General features: G+C 35.0%; 2 protein-coding genes across 26 annotated transcripts; one reads left to right on the top strand and one right to left on the bottom strand.

Moving 5' to 3' along the window:
- Positions 1–1,646: 1,646 nt before the first annotated feature.
- Positions 1,647–8,488, top strand: LOC18435702 (sugar transporter ERD6-like 5). 11 transcript variants are annotated; one of them, XM_088853162.1, is made up of 13 exons: positions 1,647–1,931; positions 2,057–2,119; positions 3,782–3,847; positions 3,918–3,993; positions 5,221–5,301; positions 5,400–5,443; positions 5,526–5,572; positions 5,807–5,866; positions 6,245–6,298; positions 6,426–6,485; positions 6,600–6,714; positions 8,063–8,211; positions 8,321–8,488. In XM_088853162.1, the coding sequence occupies exons 4-12, from the start codon at positions 3,962–3,964 to the stop codon at positions 8,155–8,157; spliced, it is 588 nt and encodes a 195-aa protein (XP_088709288.1). In that variant the 5' UTR covers positions 1,647–1,931; positions 2,057–2,119; positions 3,782–3,847; positions 3,918–3,961; the 3' UTR covers positions 8,158–8,211; positions 8,321–8,488. The 11 variants fall into 11 exon arrangements, with proteins under 11 accessions (XP_088709288.1, XP_088709287.1, XP_088709286.1 ...); XM_088853161.1 differs by having other exon boundaries at positions 5,217–5,301; XM_088853160.1 differs by having other exon boundaries at positions 1,647–1,967; positions 5,217–5,301.
- Positions 8,489–9,213: 725 nt separating this feature from the next.
- On the bottom strand, positions 9,214–16,714 carry LOC18435701 (sugar transporter ERD6-like 5). 15 transcript variants are annotated; one of them, XM_006845743.4, is made up of 18 exons: positions 16,503–16,714; positions 16,313–16,375; positions 15,177–15,266; positions 15,029–15,088; positions 14,753–14,818; positions 14,572–14,637; positions 14,391–14,466; positions 13,399–13,463; positions 13,196–13,288; positions 12,565–12,645; positions 12,294–12,378; positions 12,143–12,186; positions 12,003–12,065; positions 11,803–11,862; positions 11,390–11,443; positions 11,246–11,305; positions 9,797–9,911; positions 9,214–9,532 (listed from the first exon to the last, which is right to left on the bottom strand). In XM_006845743.4, the coding sequence occupies exons 1-18, from the start codon at positions 16,698–16,700 to the stop codon at positions 9,390–9,392; spliced, it is 1,482 nt and encodes a 493-aa protein (XP_006845806.1). In that variant the 5' UTR covers positions 16,701–16,714; the 3' UTR covers positions 9,214–9,389. The 15 variants fall into 15 exon arrangements, 10 of the variants coding, with proteins under 10 accessions (XP_006845806.1, XP_088709275.1, XP_020523668.1 ...); XM_088853149.1 differs by having other exon boundaries at positions 16,313–16,447; positions 16,577–16,714; XM_020668009.2 differs by having other exon boundaries at positions 16,577–16,714.
- Positions 16,715–17,771: the final 1,057 nt, after the last annotated feature.

Raw genomic sequence — 17,771 nt, 5'->3', positions numbered from 1 at the left:
GTCTTTTTTTTTTTTAGCTTTGTTAACATTTTTATAAATTTTTTAGTAATAGAATTGCTGTATCTTTATAAAAATAAATAAATTTTCACTTCATAACTCATCGAAAATTGTAACTCAAGTATTGGAAAAAGTTTACATCGACCATCTCAGCTTGAACATTATGGTTGTGAAAAAATTAGGATTTCAAGCTATAAAAATAGTGTATATTGTAACAAATTATCTAGTCCGTTTATTTCACCCTAAAAATAAGTGTTCACATTCTATAAGATCTATACTATTTTTTGAGTTTCAAGTGTTATTGTCAGTGTTGGAAATTTATTTTAGAGCCATTATACAGACTTATGTTGCCAAAAGTACTTTTCGAATGAAGTTTAATTACTTTTCCAAACGATGTTTAAGGTGAGGCTTTATGTTATTTTTAAAAAATCCTCGGCGTTATAGAACTTCATCCTTTAGTAAATCCTAACCCATAAACGTCTCTTTTATTTTTAACCTTTAAATATTTTTTGCATCACCAAACCGATATGTGGTCCAGCAATTCGGCACGAGACTGTGGGTGGATGGATTAGACCAAGCATTGAGCTGGACCGAGCTTGACTACCAATGGTATAATTCAAGCATGGCTCAAGCCGCAATGTGATTTATTTTCTATCCCCAAACCAGCCAAATAATTGTAGGGCCCAATCAACATAATGGAGAGGAGGGAGGGTGCAGCCCCTCAATGAAGACCGAGAAAGGTGAGCACATTGTTTCAAAACTGGGATCGGTTTACAGATCTGTGTTGGATTGCCAGATTGCCAATCCGTATCTGTCTATATTGGAAAAGCATTAAAACTAAAAAAAAAAAACAGGGCTTCTAAGGGATTAAGGGGACACCTAAAATATTAGATTTTTTTGGGGTAGATGAGTAGAGACTACCCCTTCCCATTTTGAAAGAGTCAACGGTGTTAGTGAAAATGGAAGTTGTGACCTTTAATTAAGAGTATTATCACTGTAACCTCAATCCATTCTAAAATATTTGATAGTATATAACTTATATACTGCCCTTACAACATGAAACTTAAATACTTTTCTTTATCTAATAATAATGTCACGTATTTATATTATTTTATTTTTCAATTTTTTTTACAAAAAATTTTGACACCAAATTTTGAGCATCTACTCTACTCGTAAACTCAACGCATGTAAAATATATAAAAAAAATATTCTCAATAAAATAAAATGATCTAAATACTTTTAAAAGTTTTAAAAGGTATTTTGATCATTATATTTTATCAAAAAATTATTTTTAATATTTTTTAGATGTGCCTTATCCAAATAATAAAACATGCCAAGTTTTATATTTATAATGAATATAAAAAATAATTAAAAATAAATTATTATAAAGTGATGGTTTTAAATTAAAAAATCAATAACCCATATGATCTAAATTGGATAGCCGAAACCAAAATCAAATGGATAGCATATGTATATTCTTCTCAAAACATTGGAGAGCGAGCATACATTGTAGAGAAAGTAAGCAAGAGAGAGAGAGATGGTGAGCAATAACCATCCTAGGAAAATGTGAGGGAACGAAGTCCTTCTGTCTCACTCAGTGAGAACACTTCCTCATTGGAATAAGAGTTCCAAACGGTGACTTGGCTCCCCTCTCTCTCTGTCTCTCTCTCTCAAATTGAGACTACGACGAGTGGAGTACAGAAATACACACAGTGGAGTGAGATTCTCTTTCAGAGTGGAAGAAGGAGTCCTTTCTCTCTCTCTTAAAATGTCAACCAGCAAAGGCTTGGAGGAAGGCCGCACCCTTCCTGAACATAACGCAACCTCTTGTTTCAAGTAGCACTCGCTCAGATGAAGAAAACAGGAAGAAGGGTTCCATTCTTCTCCTCAGTACCTTTGTCGCAGTTTGCGGTTCTTTCAAATTTGGTTGCGCTGTCAGTTCTCTATGCAACCTTAACTATCCATCTGTTGTGAGATTTTTCCCTTTTCTTACACATAATTCGAGCTCGAGTTCTCTCTATGCTCGACTTTAATGGTGCCACTTGATGATCAATGACAGTTGGGTTTTTCCTCTCCTACTCAGTCAGCTATTAGAAGTGACCTTGCTCTTTCTTTATCAGAGGTGATATGCTTATTATCTATATTATATTTTAATTTTCTTTGATATTTAACTTTTTATTTGATTTTTCATATACGAGTCCTGCTGTTATGAATCAAAAGATGGGTTTTCGTTGAAAACAAAAACAAAAAAGACTGTCACGATACTTAGTGCTAATTCAGTTCCAATTTTGGAAATCTTTGCAAATTATGAGCTTATGGTCCATGGCATAGTCACTGAAATTTAAAAATTGTTTGATAGTTGTAAATAAATATTCAAAATGATAATCCATGTTTATGAGATAAAATTTAGTCCAAAACCATTTCAAACTTATTATTGTTTTTAAAAAAGGTATATCTTTTCTTTCTATGAAAGCTTGCTCTTTTCAAAAGGCCAAACTTCAGGCTGCTTATTCCCAAAAAAAAAAAAATGGTCAGGAACTAACTCTTTTTGTGAAATCATTGGAATTCACGAGAAACTAAGCTATTGTCTGTCTTTTCTTGTCTTTTTTCACACGAATGACGCTGTTTTTGTTTACCCAAATTCTTACAAGCACATGGGATCTCAACTTCACCAAAGATTTATTGTACCGGAGAGTAGAAAGAAAAAATGGGCAGCACACCAACAAGATTTCAAACTATTTTGACCACATTTGGGATCCATATTATGGATAGAGGTAGGCGGAAATTCAAAGAATCAGATTTAATTTTGCAGTACTCTGTTTTTGGATCTTTCTTGCCAATTGGTTCGAGAGTAGAAAGAAAAAATGGGCAGCACACCAACAAGATTTTCAAACTATTTTGACCACATTTGGGATCCATATTATGCATAGAGGTAGGGGGAAATTCAAAGAATCAGATTTAATTTTGCGGTACTCTGTTTTTGGATCTCTCTTGCCAATTGGTTCGATGGTTGGTGCATTAATGTGTGGAAGTGTAGCTGATTATGCTGGCCGAAAAGGGGTAACTATCATTTAATATATTTTAATTGATGAACACATTTAGGGATCAAATCTTCTTGGCCTTTCTCAACTCCTATAAGTTGGTCTATTGCTTGCTTGTTGCGATGATTAGGCAATGAGATTAGCTGCTATCTTTTGCCTCTTGGGATGGACAGCCATAAGCTTTTCCAAGGTTTGCTATCTTCTCTCAGCAATGGAAGCTTGGAAATACAGTGGAAAAATACAGTTAATTTTATCATGAAAGACGGAATGCAGTGGAAAAAAGTGTAATAATTGTGCAACATTAACAATTTTTGAAGTTCATCTCTTAAAAGCTCGAAAGTTGGAATAATGAAGTCTGGTAACACGTCACTCATTCACCATTCACAAAAGAAATGGTACTTGATTCAAATTCCAAGCCCTACTCTTAAAAGCTCGAAAGTTGGAATAATGAAGTGTGGTAACAGGTCACTCATTCACCATTCACAAAAGAAATGGTACTTGATTCAAATTCCAAGCCCTAAGAATCTGATTTTTCTAATTTGAATTTTTAAATGGCTACGTTCTGAAAGGGTGCTTGGTCGTTAGATATTGGAAGACTATCTGTGGGCTTTGGAGTCGGTGTTTTTTCTTATGTGGTTTGCTCAAATTACTTCACTACAGCAACTGAGCATTTCAAATTGACTTGTTGTCATTCCATATTGACTATACTTTGAGCATGATTTTTTAATCAAATTGCTCTATAGGTTCCTGTCTACATAGCAGAGATAACACCCAAGACACTCAGAGGAGGCCTCACTACAGTGAGCCAGGTAACAGAATAGCTAGACGATCCATATGAATGAAAAAAATGGTAATGATAATAGACCGTGTTTATTGCAGGTTATGCTCAGTTTTGGACTCTTTGTTGTGTACGTGTTGGGAACATGTTTGACATGGCACACGCTGACACTTACTGGTACCCTGCTATATCAGTGAAAGTGAATATGTTTTTTTTATTGATTTTCACGTGAAAAAAAATGCCGAACTTTGGTTTTAGGCGGCTGGAATAGAAACAAGAGAACATTAAAGAATGTATTTTAGAAAATCAGGGAAGAGACTTCAGCAGAAAATATTCAGGAAGTGGCAGGAAATAAACATGCATTTTATGTTTCATGGCTTGATCATGAGTTCTATAGTCCTGGCTCTAAACTGAAATCACCCCTTCATAACAGGAAATTAAATTTGGAGAAACCGACAGTTGGGTAATGAAAGACACTTGTGTTGTGCTCTAAAAAGGGTTTATCTTGTTGATTTCTTAACGGTTTTTTCATGTTTGTCACTTCCAAGTGCCGGCATAGTTCCGTGCCTGATATTACTAGTGGGTCTGTTTTTGGTTCCAGAATCTCCAAGATGGCTGGTAAGTCTAAAGTCTTAAACTATATGAAGTCTATCCCATCATGCTATGTAGATCTGAAATACTCAATCCTTTTTTTCAACAAAGAAACTGACGAAATGTCAATCTTTTGGTTCCGCTTTCTTTGAGATAAATAGTGATGCAATTTTTCACGTCATGTTACATGGATTTCTTAGATAATGAAATTTTCTGAAAGAATAAAAAAACCAAAGGAAAATCATGTTGTAGGCTAAACTAGGCCGGCAAAAATAATTTGAAGTGACACTGCAGAGACTGCGAGGCAAGGATGCCGATATTTCTGAAGAAGCAGCTGAAATTGAAGTTTGTAATCCTTTACCTCTAAATTTACATTACAAAGAGTACAGAAAAGAAAAAAAAAATTATATTCAATATATGTACATTACAAAAAAAAGAAAGAAAAAAGAATGTACATTACGAAGCTTACAGCAAAAAAGTATTTGTAATGGATTGACCATTTTCAAAAGGACTACATCAGAACCATCGAAAGCCTTCCTCAGGACAAACTACTAGACTTATTCCAAAGGAAATATGCGCATCCACTCATTGTGAGCAAATATTCCCATCAACCTCATGGTCCTCACCTTAGCTACATTTTTTCATTCTCATGGAACATACTACAAAATTCTTAGTTTCTACATATGTGTACTGATGTTTCAAACAATGCAAGAACCCTCCTCATTCTTTCTAAGATAATTTTTTAACTTACATATCTTTTTTTTAATTCCTTGAGCTCTTTCTCATAAGAAATGAATTTCAATAACTAGGTAGGAGCTGGCCTGAATCTACTCCAACAATTTGGTGGACTCAATGGAATCAGCTTTTATGCAACCCAAACTTTTGTAAACGCAGGCAAGGAACACTTCTACCTTGAAGTTTGTCAAGACCTTGCTGGATTATCTCTATACCCTAAACTATTTTAAGATAAAGTTGTTTTCATTTGTGTTCAGGAGTCTCAGGTACTGTTGGGACCATAGCCAAGGGATCTATCCAGGTTGGAACTCTCTATTGACGTGGTTATTTCTAACACTTTTAATGGCGGAAAATTTAAAATTTACAGGTGTCAATGTCTATAGTAGACGCACTTTTGATGGATAAATGGGGATGGCGGCAGCTTCTTATGGTAATCACTGTAAATTTGTTACCCCAAACCAACAAATTTCTTGGCTCCTCTTTTTCTTCTTCTTATTAGCGCGCTTACCAATCTTCTATTGATAGCAAGCAATGTAAATTATGAAAAAAGGAACACTGAAAAAAGAAGAAGAAAAATATAGAGCTAAGAAATTTGTTGGTTGTGGTTAAATTTTCTTTTTCTAGAATGAATTCAATAAACTTATGACACTAAAAATTATCTCAGGTATCTGCAACAGGGACATGCATTGGTTGCCTTCTCACTTCAATATCATTCATCTTGAAGGTAGAGGAACAAAAAGCGATTATATGAGGGCTTTCTATGTGTCTCCACATGCATATATGTGTGTGAAGATATCTAGCCAACCAATCTTCATCTGATAGCTAGGAGTGAGGCAACAACAACGTCACGCATTAATTATTTTTGACAAAAACAATAGGTGTCAACCTATGTCATTATTTTTGACGCACTCCCAACCATGTGATTAAGATTGGATGGTTATAGATCTCTTGACACATAAATTACGAGTTGATGAAGACATGTGCAAAGGTTTCTTTGACATAAAATAGAATCTTAACATTACATTATTCATTTTCTGCTTTAATCTTTCATGTAGAGCTTTAGGTATGCCGAAAAGACTTACCTCTATTTTGTGTGAGACAGGACTATGAATCACTACAAAATTGGTCTCCAATACTAGCACTTTCCGGCATTCTGGTAATTTTGAATTCTCATAGAATATTTTATTTTTATGAGGATAGGCCATGTTATTGGTCTGAATAATCTGAGATAGGCCTTTTATGTATGCTATTGAGTTAAGGTTTTTATGTGCCATTTATCGAAGGTTTATACAGCTTTGGTTGAGCTGGGAATGGCCGGCATACCTTGGATTATAATGGCTGAGGTATGCTTTCAAAAGAAGAACAAATATATGTGAGAGAGAGAGAGAGAGAGAGAGAGAGAGAGAGCATGAGCATGGGGACTTTCCTTTTTTCTGTCTTAAGTGATTTCCATGCAGATATTCCCCATTAATGTGAAGGGTACAGCAGGGAGCCTTGTGACCCTTGTACACTGGTTTTGTTCATGGATCATCACTTTTAATTACATCTTCTTCATGAGCTGGAACAAAGCAGGTTTGAAGTAAAACTTTTTGTATATAAGTTTTTGGGCAAGCTTTTCATGTGTCTCCACACACATAAATACATGTGTCTAGAGACATCCATCCATCTGATCTTGATTAGATGGCTAGGAGTAAGTTGACAACATTATCGTGCATTAGTTATAGCCTGACAAACACTACTGACACCAGCTTGTTGCATTGTTTTCGATTCACTCCCAATTGCCTAATATAAACCCAGACATTTGCGTGTCTCCAGACATACATATAGTCTATGTAAATTGAACCATATAGAAAGGTTTCCCTATGTTGATTGGAGGAGAATAATATGGAAAAGTTCTAGTAAGAGGAGAATTTTGCCATCCACAACTGTTGGATTATAATGTCACATAACAGGGTCATCCCCATTGGAACCCTATGGTGGATGGTGGAGATTGGACATTGTTTATGATGAGAACATTCACACTAATATGATTAATCTTCGTTGTGTGTCATCGTGGAAGGTGGCTGTCTCCATGGTATACCATATACTATACCGTCATTGTACTATTGAAATAACAAAATGGGGTATCAAGATTTTGAAAAATTAAAATGCTTGATTGAAAACTTGGAATTAGAACCATGATAAATTGTTATCATTAACTCATTAAGATAGATGTTGATCCCACAAGGATAAATAACCTAAGCCACGGCATTCAAGGGAGAACACGATCTGCGGCCGGCATAAAAATATATAAGAGAATTGCGGTTCATACTGCTCACTAATGCATGCCCAAGACGTATCTGATTGGTAGGTGCCCGAGCATTGCTCTTTGTTATGTTATTCGCTCGCCCTTTCCAAGATTCAATGGTTAATGAGACAAAATGACAAACAATACATCTAGTATCCAATTAAACCAAAATGACATACTCACTATTTGTTAATTTCTGTTATTAATGATTAGTTCTAGATCATAAATTCTTGACTAATACGCCACTAAAAGGAAGAATGGCTTTTAACGGACTCGTGATATTTCAATGGATGTTATTGTTATTTTGAAACATGGTCTTTGACAGTGTATTGTCTCTTTGCTCATTTTGTTGTTTTTTTTTTTTTTGTTTCTTCACTAGAGTGGTGGGGATTTGTGTGGGAACTCCACCTTTTATGTTACTCTCGTATAGCATGTACAATAGGCTTACGGCCATATGTCATGTGGGTTATAATCCAGTGTCCAATAGTATGTACAATAGGGTTACGGCCATATGTCATGTGGGTTATAATCCAATATGAGTACAAGAGATCACATTGTAATGCTTAACTATAACCTCATGTTCTTTGATGTGCTATTGATAGTGTGTTCAAATTGTGCCCTTGTCTGTGGTAGGACTGTTCTTCATATTCACAGGGTTTAGTGGAGCGACTGTATTGTTTGTCAAGAAGCTGGTTCCAGAAACAAAGGGAAGGACACTTAAAAAATAAAATATCGAGTCATCAGTTGAGAAGCTGATAATATGTTCCCTCGTCTTTATACAAGTAGGTATTCATTTTCATCAAAGTATTACCTTCAAAAGTATGTCAAATTTACCTTTTATTATTGTTCCATAAGTACCTGAAATGCTCATTTTTCAATTCTATCTTGCAGTAAGTGAATTGTAGCAGCTTGACCCATGGACCAGCAGACAATGATATCACATGTTACTATTTGAATTTTTGCCATGTATAAAACCATCTTCAACTATATTTGTAATGTTACTAGTAAAACAATATTATTTTTATCAAAAAATGGTGATTTTGTTTGCATTTGCAGAAACTGACATTATGCCACTTGTCCAAATTAGTGTTGACTGGAACTCCATTGTGAGCATTTGCAAAGAAAGTGTGCTTCTTTTGCTGTCCGTCTTTGTGACATGGACCCACATGTCTATGGTTGTTTGCATGTGTTTTGACACACCTTGGACGTGACACCTAGAAACCTAGATGATTCTTAACATTTTTTATTCAGATACCTCATGTAAAATCACCTACTCTTCGAATCCTATCCAGCTTGGTGATTTTTGGAATCCGGCTTCTTATCAAACAATAAACCCTAATGACACTTCCACTGCCGAAAATCTTCGATGGCATGCAAATCCATTTTAACTCCCTACTACAGAATTTGAAGCTCAAAAAATAATATAGATTTTGGGGTTTGAAATTATTTACAAATGATTTTCATGTTTCCAGTACTAAAATTATGATACCAGCAAGATTTGAGGTGCAGTCCTATAACTGACTTCTCACTATGGTGTGAAAGACTGACATTTGAGTTGCTCATTGTAGTACTTACAAAGAAACAAAAGAATAACCACTTACATATAGGGAGAGGCAATTTAAATTAAGGGGTCCTACAATTAATTGTTTTGACAACAAAAAATTCAATAATTTTTTAGATATTTGCCTTTGTTTCGATTTTCATCTATGCATTTGACCATTTCTCCAAGCAAGGAGGCCATAGAAGTTTGTATTAACTACATAGCAACAACTTACATACAAGGAGACATAGAATCATCACTTAAATTGAGAATTCTACAATTAATTGTTTGACAATAAGACACTCGATAATTATACATTGAAAAAAAAAAAAAAACCTCAATAATTGTGAGATAATATCCTTTGTTTCTGTAATTAAAACTGGCGAGCAAGCTCGGAACTGCCTGAACTGACTGATTTCATCAATGCATTGACGATTTCCCTGAGGAGGCATGGTCCATAGAAGCTTGTATTTCTTCGAGCGTTCGCCCTTTTGTTTCTGGAACCAGCTTTGCTACAAACAGTACAGTTGCTGCACTAACTGCTGAGAATGCGAAGAATGTGCCTGAACAGAAAAATAAATGATCTCGTTCAATTAACCACTTTATTAATAAACTGACCAATTTTTTACCATTCTAGAGCTATTTTCCCAAAAAGAACAAAATAATAACAATAATGCAACTATTTCATTAAAAGTCAAAACACTCATAACAGAGTTAGAAAAAAAAAAAAAAGGAAAGAAAGAACGGGCAGTATCCAGAATTTTCAGTAATGCTGTTATTTGATACAAATATTATAGAAAGGAGTTGTTCTTTATTTTTTTGCGAACCTGCTCTGCTCCAGCTCATGAAAAAGTTATAAGCAAATGTCATGGCCCAAGAACCAAACCAGTGTACAAGGTTCACGAGGCTTCCAGCCGTTCCTTTCACGTTAATCGGGAATATCTGCAGAGAGATTACTTTCACATAAAATATGGACACAAACCATCTCTCTCTTCTACATATGCATTTGTAAGGGGTGGCAATGGACAGGGATCCGACCTAGATCGGGTATGGGTCCAAATATTGGATACGAACTACTATTTGAGCCTGGGTTCAAGTCCAAGTGAACCCGATTTGGATCCGACCCAAATAGTTTTACTATTTAAATAATATTTATTAAATAATATTTTGATAGTATTATAATATGGGATAAGTTTATATAGAGCCGAGGCTCTAAACAATCAAATTTGAGCCTACCTCAAAAATTTCACTAGAAGAGGTTGTTTTGATGCCCAAATATCTTTAAATTGATCATCTTGACATCAAGATGCATGGACATGAGAAAAAAAAAGATTTCAAGTTTTGGAAATAGTGTATTTTGTAACACATTTTTGGACCGTCAATTTTCAAGATTTTCAAGTTTTCATAGATCTATCAATCTACACTATTTTTTAAGCTTTAAACTTTATAAATAAATATGAAAATTTAAGGCTATCACAAAGATTTTCAGTATTGAAACCATATTTCTCAACATTATTTAAAGGTAGGCTCTAATTTGATTATTAGAGCATAGGCTCTATACAAAACACACCCATGTAATATTTATTATATAATATTTTAATAACATTTAAATAATATTTAAATGAATATAAATACATAATATATATATATATATATATATATATATATATATATATATATATATATAGGGTGTGGTTTGTATAGAGCCGAAGTTCAAAACAATCAAATTTGAGCCCACCTTCAAATAGTTTCGCGAAATATGGTTTCAATAATGGAAATCTTTGGGATAGCCTTAAAATATATTTTCATATTTAGTTATAAAGTTTAAAGCTTCAAAAATATTGTAGATCGATTAGATCTATGAAAATCTTGAAAATTGACAGCCCAAAAATGCGTTACAAAATACACTATTTTCAAAATTTGAAATTCATTTTTTTCTCATATCCATGCATCTTGTTGTCGAGATGATCAATTTGATGACATTCGGGCATCAAAAAAACCTCTTCTAGATAATGTTTTGAAGTAGGCTCTATATATATATATTTATTTATTTATTTATTTTTATATTTATTTTTGGGTTAGGTCCAATCAAATATGGTCGGGTCCGAATCCCATAAATTTTTTGGTACCCGGACCCGGACCTGAACCATTGCCACCCCCAGCATTTGTTTATTTCTTCTTCAAATCAAAATAAACTCAAATGGATGGCATGATATATATATCTCTCTCCATAAGAACTTCATTGGGTTATTTTTGGGTGTGCTGTTGGAGACTACCTCAGACATCAAGACCCAGGGTATCCCGCCCATGCCAATTGAGAAAGAAGCGGAAAAAACCTTGAATCAATAAACAAAAGATTAAGATTCATCAAATATACCATCCTTCTTTGAGAAATTTTCTTTCAAGGATTTTAAGATTACCAGTATGCCAGAAAGAGCTAGTATTGGAGACAGTTTCGTTAAAGAGTCATGGGCCTGCATCATAAAATGAACATAAATTATTCAGTAAAACCCAAAGCTCTTCATGTGTGGAAAGGACTAGAGGAATTATGTTATGTTGAGATGTTACAATAATGTATTTATGGTATTGTATACAATGAGACCATTACCTTTCGTATGCATAGGTCACAACCACTCAAAGATGTTAGATGTAAATCAAACATCTGGTGTGTGTCATTTCCCCGCATAAAATCCACGGAAAACTTTATGTGGACTTTGAACATAGGTACAACCCCAGCCGTCCGATTTCATATGTGAAAGGAGCGATTGTGTCCTTTTCATACGAGAGGTAAAATGGTCTTATCCTATAATTTCCCTATATGTATTTCATTTACCTCCAATACAAATGATATTGCTACTAGAAGGCAACCCATGCATGTTCCAGTTGCTGATATCTGAAACTCAATACTGTTCATAGTGAGCTTATAATAACCAATGAAACGACATTCAAAATTTAGAAAAAAATCTGATTTATTTATTTTTTTATCAGCACCAACAAATTCTCATTCTTTTGTTATCATTTTGTAGTGCTTGCCAGTAAAAGCGGTCGCCTCCCACAATTATCCATCAAAAGTGCACCCACCGCTGTTATTGGAACCTGTAAAACAACACCATCTTTCATACGTAAATGCCACTAAAAAGGTAGTTAAGCCCATGACATGAAAGTTTGGAAACCTGGATTGAGGCCATGGCTATAGTCCCAACTGTGCTTGAAAATCCTGAAAATATATGAAATAGACCATGGGTTATTATTTAAATCGCTTAAACTTGTGGCATAAAAACAGACTAGTGAAAGAGAGAAAATGTGTGATATAGCGTTCATTGCCTGCCGATACGAAGGTTTCACTAGCGTAGAATCCAATTCCATTGCACCCACCAAATTGTTGCAGTGCAATTAGGCCTGCACCAACCTAGTAGCAATTGACATTTTCTATTCTTTTGAGAAATACCTCATGGAATTGAACGTGAGTTGGGTTTGTAAGTTGAATAGCAAATTACACAATGTTCAGAAAAACAGTACAGGAACATAACACTATAATGAAGACAACAATATATTTAACAGGAGATTGGCTGGATTAGGCTTTGAGATTGCTCACAATGAGTGGGTGTGCATATTTCCTTTGGAACAAGTCTATCAGTGTCACTTGAGGAAGACTGTCAATAGTTTTGATGTATTCCTGTAAAAAAATGGTCAGAGATTACACACACATGCGGTGTTTTATTTCTTTTTTCTCTTTTTTTTTTTGTAATGGAAAAAGATTGACTGGTACGTTGATTACCAAAACACCTATGGTTGAGCCCCAACAAGACATAGGGGAAATTGTTTTTTTTTTAGTTGGAAATTCCTTATTCATCTTTGATTCACCCTGTGACAATTCCAAAAAGGAAATGCTTTCGAGCTCTTAAAGCCCTAGATCTGATAAGTCCCCAAAATGGAGAGCTTAGAACCCTTGAGGAAGCATCAATTTGGAGCATTTTTTGAGCTCCAAATCCATGTTTTTGTGTGTGTGTGTGTGCGGTATGAGAGTGATATTGGGAATGACTAAAGAGGATCTGAAATTTTCAGATCAAAAGTTTCCCCCTAACAATGATTTTTTTTCTTGTGGGCATGAGGGGCCTCAATCACATTTAGTAGGCGGTCAGCCCGACCACCTATTAGACACCCAAGTTTTTTGGTTATTTAACATAAGCTTTATTGTGGATAATGAGAGGCAATAGATTACTAACTTCAATTTCAACTGCTTCCTCAGAAATATCGGCCTCTTTCCCACGCAGTCTCCGCAAGGCCACTTCAAATTCTTGTTGTCGACCTAATTTTGCCTGAACCATGAATTTCCTTTGGTTACTTTCTTTTCTTGTGAAATGTTAAATTTATTATTTTGAAAGATTCATGTAACATGAGATCAACATCACGTAGAGTTATGACAAACCAGCCATCTAGGAGATTCAGGAACAATAAAGAGACCCAGAAGTAATATTAGGCATGGAACTATACCTGCACATGGAAATGAAAAATATAAATCAAAATGTTCAGGCCCCAATTAGTTGGGAAAAGGCTTTGACGACTATGATGATAAAAATGATCAGAGAAAAATATAAATTGTAATGCTAAAAAATCAACTGGTGAAACCCTGCTTATTTCATACCACAAATGCTTAATACTTTTAGTCCTCAAGACCTCACTATCGGTGTCTCTCAATACTCAACCAAGAAAAGTGATCATTTTTAACATTTAAAAAATGATCATGGTCATTTTACTTTGGACCAGGACCACAAAGCCCATGATTGAACCGTATGACTACTTTCCGTATGCTTGATTTTTCCTGCCACTTTCTGTATGGCTCCATAATTGTATCCTTTGTCTACTGGTGTGATTCATTAGCCATCGTGCATCCATTTCCAAACCTGATTTACGTGGGTTTTCCTGTAGTTATTTATTGCCACATGCTGCTATTGGACTACTAAAAAAAATCTCAAATGATTTTTACTCACATGAATATCCACAAATAAGAAGCATATAAAGTTTTATTAGATCATTTGATTGAATAGTTTTTAAGAGTCTGGCGACTCATGCGTACAGATTCCAGAGTACTTCTCAAGGGTTTTAATTCCCAAAACACATCCTAAATCATTTCAAATCCATTTCTACTTCATATACAAGAATTTCGAGCTCCAAAAATTGTGTGAATCTTATGATCTTAAAGAATTGAAATGATTGGTCCAAAAAACGGTACAAGATTGACCATGTTTAAGGTTTAAAATTCTTTTTTTGTTTTATAGTCATGATCGTGGTGTTCGAGATGATAGACCTGTGAAGTTTGGATCCTCAATCTATCTCAAAGATGGATTTCAAAACTAGAATAGGTGTGTCCAGGGACAAACCTACAAGGTACCTAATTTTTGATATAGCAGAGGATATTACCAGTTACTGTCAACACGCGCCAAGTCAAAATCGTTCCCAATATGAATGCAACTGATGCTCCAAATACAATCATTAGCTGCAGGACAAGTATGATGATCATTAGCTGCAGGATAAATGTGATTTATGCTCACGAACTTTGTTCTCCTAACTTCATGTGATACTCATTTAGCTCTTGAATTACCTGGTTCACTGTTGTGAAGCCTCCTCTGAGATGCTTGGGTGTTATCTCAGCTATATATACAGGAACCTATTGGAGAAATTTAATGAAAAATGAACCCTCAAAGCAATGGTGATTAAATAATGGCACGAATTATATAATTCTCACTGCTTTAATGACTATCTTAGTGTACTTTTAACCATACCACATAAGAAAGAACGCCGATTCCATAACCCACGGATAGTCGTCCAATATCTAGCGTCCAAGCAGCCTTTCAAAACAGAGAGAGTTCAAATATCCATTTATGATTCCAATTAGTGTAATCAGATGTTAATGGTTTGAAAGTTGAACGAATAAGGTAATTTCTTTTGTGAAATGTGAATAAGTTTGCCATGTTAATGACAATACATCCAATTCAAAGTGATTCATATTTTTCTAGCACATTTAGAAGCCTCCATCACCATGAGAGAAGAAAACAAACCTCGGAGAAGCTTATGGCTATCCATCCCAAGATGGAAAAGACAGCTGCTATTCTCATTGCCTGTTCACCAAAACCAGTTATATAATATAAGAGGTAGTAAGAGTTCAACAAAAGCCAGAGGGTTTTGTTCCTTAGTAACATTACTTACCCCTTTGCGACCAACATAATCAGCTAAACTTCCACACATTATTGCGCCAATCATTGAACCGATTGTCAAGATGGATCCAAAAACAGAGTACTGCACAAAATGAAACCTGAAACTTCTTACTTTATTCTCTTTACTTCAAGGTGCAAGACGGAATGCCTGCCCATGGTTTTTTGCCCATATCGACACACCAAGGACATAAAACATGTCTGGATATTTTAGAAACCTAAATATTTATTCTTAGCCTTTCTTCTTGAAATCATAGCAAAATTAGTACTCAATGTCACCTAAAATCCTGCTTCCCCTTGCTTTACGCGATGTACAAATGTGTCGTATCTAAAAGGCCACTTATGAGCTTGGCCTGTCAGACACTCCCATCACATCCCCAAGCATACTGCAGTTTCCATATAAAGCCTGAGTAGTTCATGTTTTTTGTTGACAGTGCTATCCATTATAAATCTAAAATCCTACAAATAGATTACAGTTTCAACTTTTAATCAAAACTAAGAGTGGTTTTTCTAGTTTCTACCGCTCTCTTCTGATGCAACAATTTTGGGTGAAGAAGAGAAACCATTTCTTAAGTGCAACAAGCCTAGAGATTCAGTACAAATTTGCTAAGGAGTCCTGACTGAGGCTTCAATGTATTATCACAAAGCTTTGAGAAAGATTAAGCATGGAGAAACAATACTATTCTTATGAAAACGGAGAAAAAGAAACATAAAAAAAAAAAGTTGAAATATGCCAAAATGGATGAGTTCCTGACAATTAGGCATATGAGAAACAATATTGATCTCATAGAAAGAGAGAGAAACAGAAAGGTGAAAGAAGAAAAGGATGGAATATGCAAAATGAATTAGTTTTTGGTGATTTCCAACCAAACTGCAAAGAAGCGTGAATAGGCCTTACAAAAAGAACAAATACGTAGACAAGAGAGAGATGATTCTGAATCTTCTCTTCTTTTTAATTTTGAATTAGTAGATGATTCTAAATATTTTTGACAAATTTGAGACAAGGTCTCAGATTGAATTCAACCAAATAGATCAAATATTTACTCCGGGCCAACTAGGAAAAAGTTAAAATTTCGGAAGATTTCCAAGCATAGAGATAGAGAGAGAGAGACAGAGCAATAAGCAAATCACCTCAGATAAAGAAAGACCAAGGTCACTCCTGATTGCTGATTGAGTTGGAGATGAAAACCCCACCTGAAATCACTCCTCAAAGCTCCATTAAACTCAAACATAACGAGAGACCATAGAGATTTGAAGCCCAAATATCTACAAGAGAGAGCTCATCGAAAATCAAGGAATCCATTTTCCCAAGAACACTTACAGCTGAACCAAATTCAAAAGAACCAGAAACTGCGACAAAGGTACTGAGAATAACCACCAAAATCGATCCTTTACCATCATTGCCACTAGAATTAGAAGCAATCAAAACAGCAGTGCTCTTCTCTTTGGAGATAAGAGCTTCCGTTATTTCAGACTCCCTTAGCGTGCTCCCATCGTCCAAGTCCTTGCTGGCCGACATTTTCTCTCTCTCATGAGAGAGAGATCAATTGACAGAGAACCACTTTACACACACGGAGAGTAGTCAGTGTGACCATAGAGAGAGAAACTTTACTCAGCGCGAGAACAGAAAGATATAAAAGAATTACCACCCCGTAGAAAAGAAAAAGAAACTAGAAAGAGAGAGAACCAATTTACCCAGTGTGAGATCAGAGAAAAAGACAGAGAGAGAACTACTTTCCTCAATGTGAAAGTAGAGCGAGACTTCACGAAGTATAAAACTAGAGAGAGAGAGGGAGCCTCATAAAACCACCTCTGTGTCGAGGTAGAGAGAGAGGAATCCACCCAATCACTGACAAAATAACAAGAAAAGCCAAAAGATTTCTTCTGGGTCCACGGTAGGATATACGGTAAATATGCTCCCTCGGGAATAATATTTGGACCAAAATTCACGGACTAAACCTTTTATTAGACCGACCACCGTGTTTTATGGGATAGAAGGTTGGGTGGTACAAGAATAACATCTCCATATTTTATGAGATAGAATGTTAGGTGGTAAGGATGTTAAAAAAAATGGATAGCAACATAAAAAGTAATAGAATTCGTAATGAATATGTATATATAAATATATATGGGAAATGATCTTGTAAGATCTTTTCACACTTATGTGTTGGAATCCAAATGATCATCATTAAATTTGGTACATATATTTATAAAAATCAAGTTTCACACCCAAGTGATTACTTTTTTAAAGATCTGTGTCAAATTTAATGGTAATCTTTTGCGTCCTACATACATAAGTATTGAAGGGTCTCGTATGATCATTATTTATATATATATATATTCTTGATATTGAGAGATTTTAGGAGAGATGAGATATTTCATAGAAGCTTATACGTAGCGGAGAGAGAAAAAAGGAGGTGGAGAAAAAAAGAGCGCTCCAAAGATTTTGGAGGTGATGAGAGATTTTTATAGAAGCTTTTATGAAGGGGAGATAGAGAAATCTGGAGAGAGATAGAGATGTGTAGAGAGAAATAATATATATATATATAATATTAAAAATATTGGTTGCTAATATATTGAACATATTGCT

The sequence above is a fragment of the Amborella trichopoda genome, chromosome 12 (genome assembly GCF_054954075.1).
Source record: "Amborella trichopoda isolate Santa Cruz 75 chromosome 12, AtrichopodaSantaCruz75HAP2 v2.0, whole genome shotgun sequence".
NCBI classification, from domain to species: domain Eukaryota; kingdom Viridiplantae; phylum Streptophyta; class Magnoliopsida; order Amborellales; family Amborellaceae; genus Amborella; species Amborella trichopoda.
This window is presented reverse-complemented; position numbering and strand designations above follow the sequence as displayed.

Excerpts from the sequence above, each read along its gene's own strand:
- LOC18435701 (XM_006845743.4), bottom strand. The coding sequence starts at position 16,700 with ATGTCGGCCAGCAAGGACTTGGACGATGGGAGCACGCTAAGGGAGTCT. Across the intron at positions 11,306-11,389 it reads TAGCTCTTTCTGGCATACTG|GTTTTTTCCGCTTCTTTCTC; the intron begins GTAATCTTAAAA and ends TATTGATTCAAG. Across the intron at positions 9,533-9,796 it reads CATGAGCTGGAGCAGAGCAG|GCACATTCTTCGCATTCTCA; the intron begins GTTCGCAAAAAA and ends TTTTCTGTTCAG.
- LOC18435702 (XM_088853153.1), top strand. The coding sequence starts at position 1,849 with ATGAAGAAAACAGGAAGAAGGGTTCCATTCTTCTCCTCAGTACCTTTG. Across the intron at positions 5,302-5,379 it reads CCAAACTTTTGTAAACGCAG|TTGTTTTCATTTGTGTTCAG; the intron begins GCAAGGAACACT and ends TTTAAGATAAAG. Across the intron at positions 5,867-6,244 it reads CAATATCATTCATCTTGAAG|GACTATGAATCACTACAAAA; the intron begins GTAGAGGAACAA and ends TGTGTGAGACAG.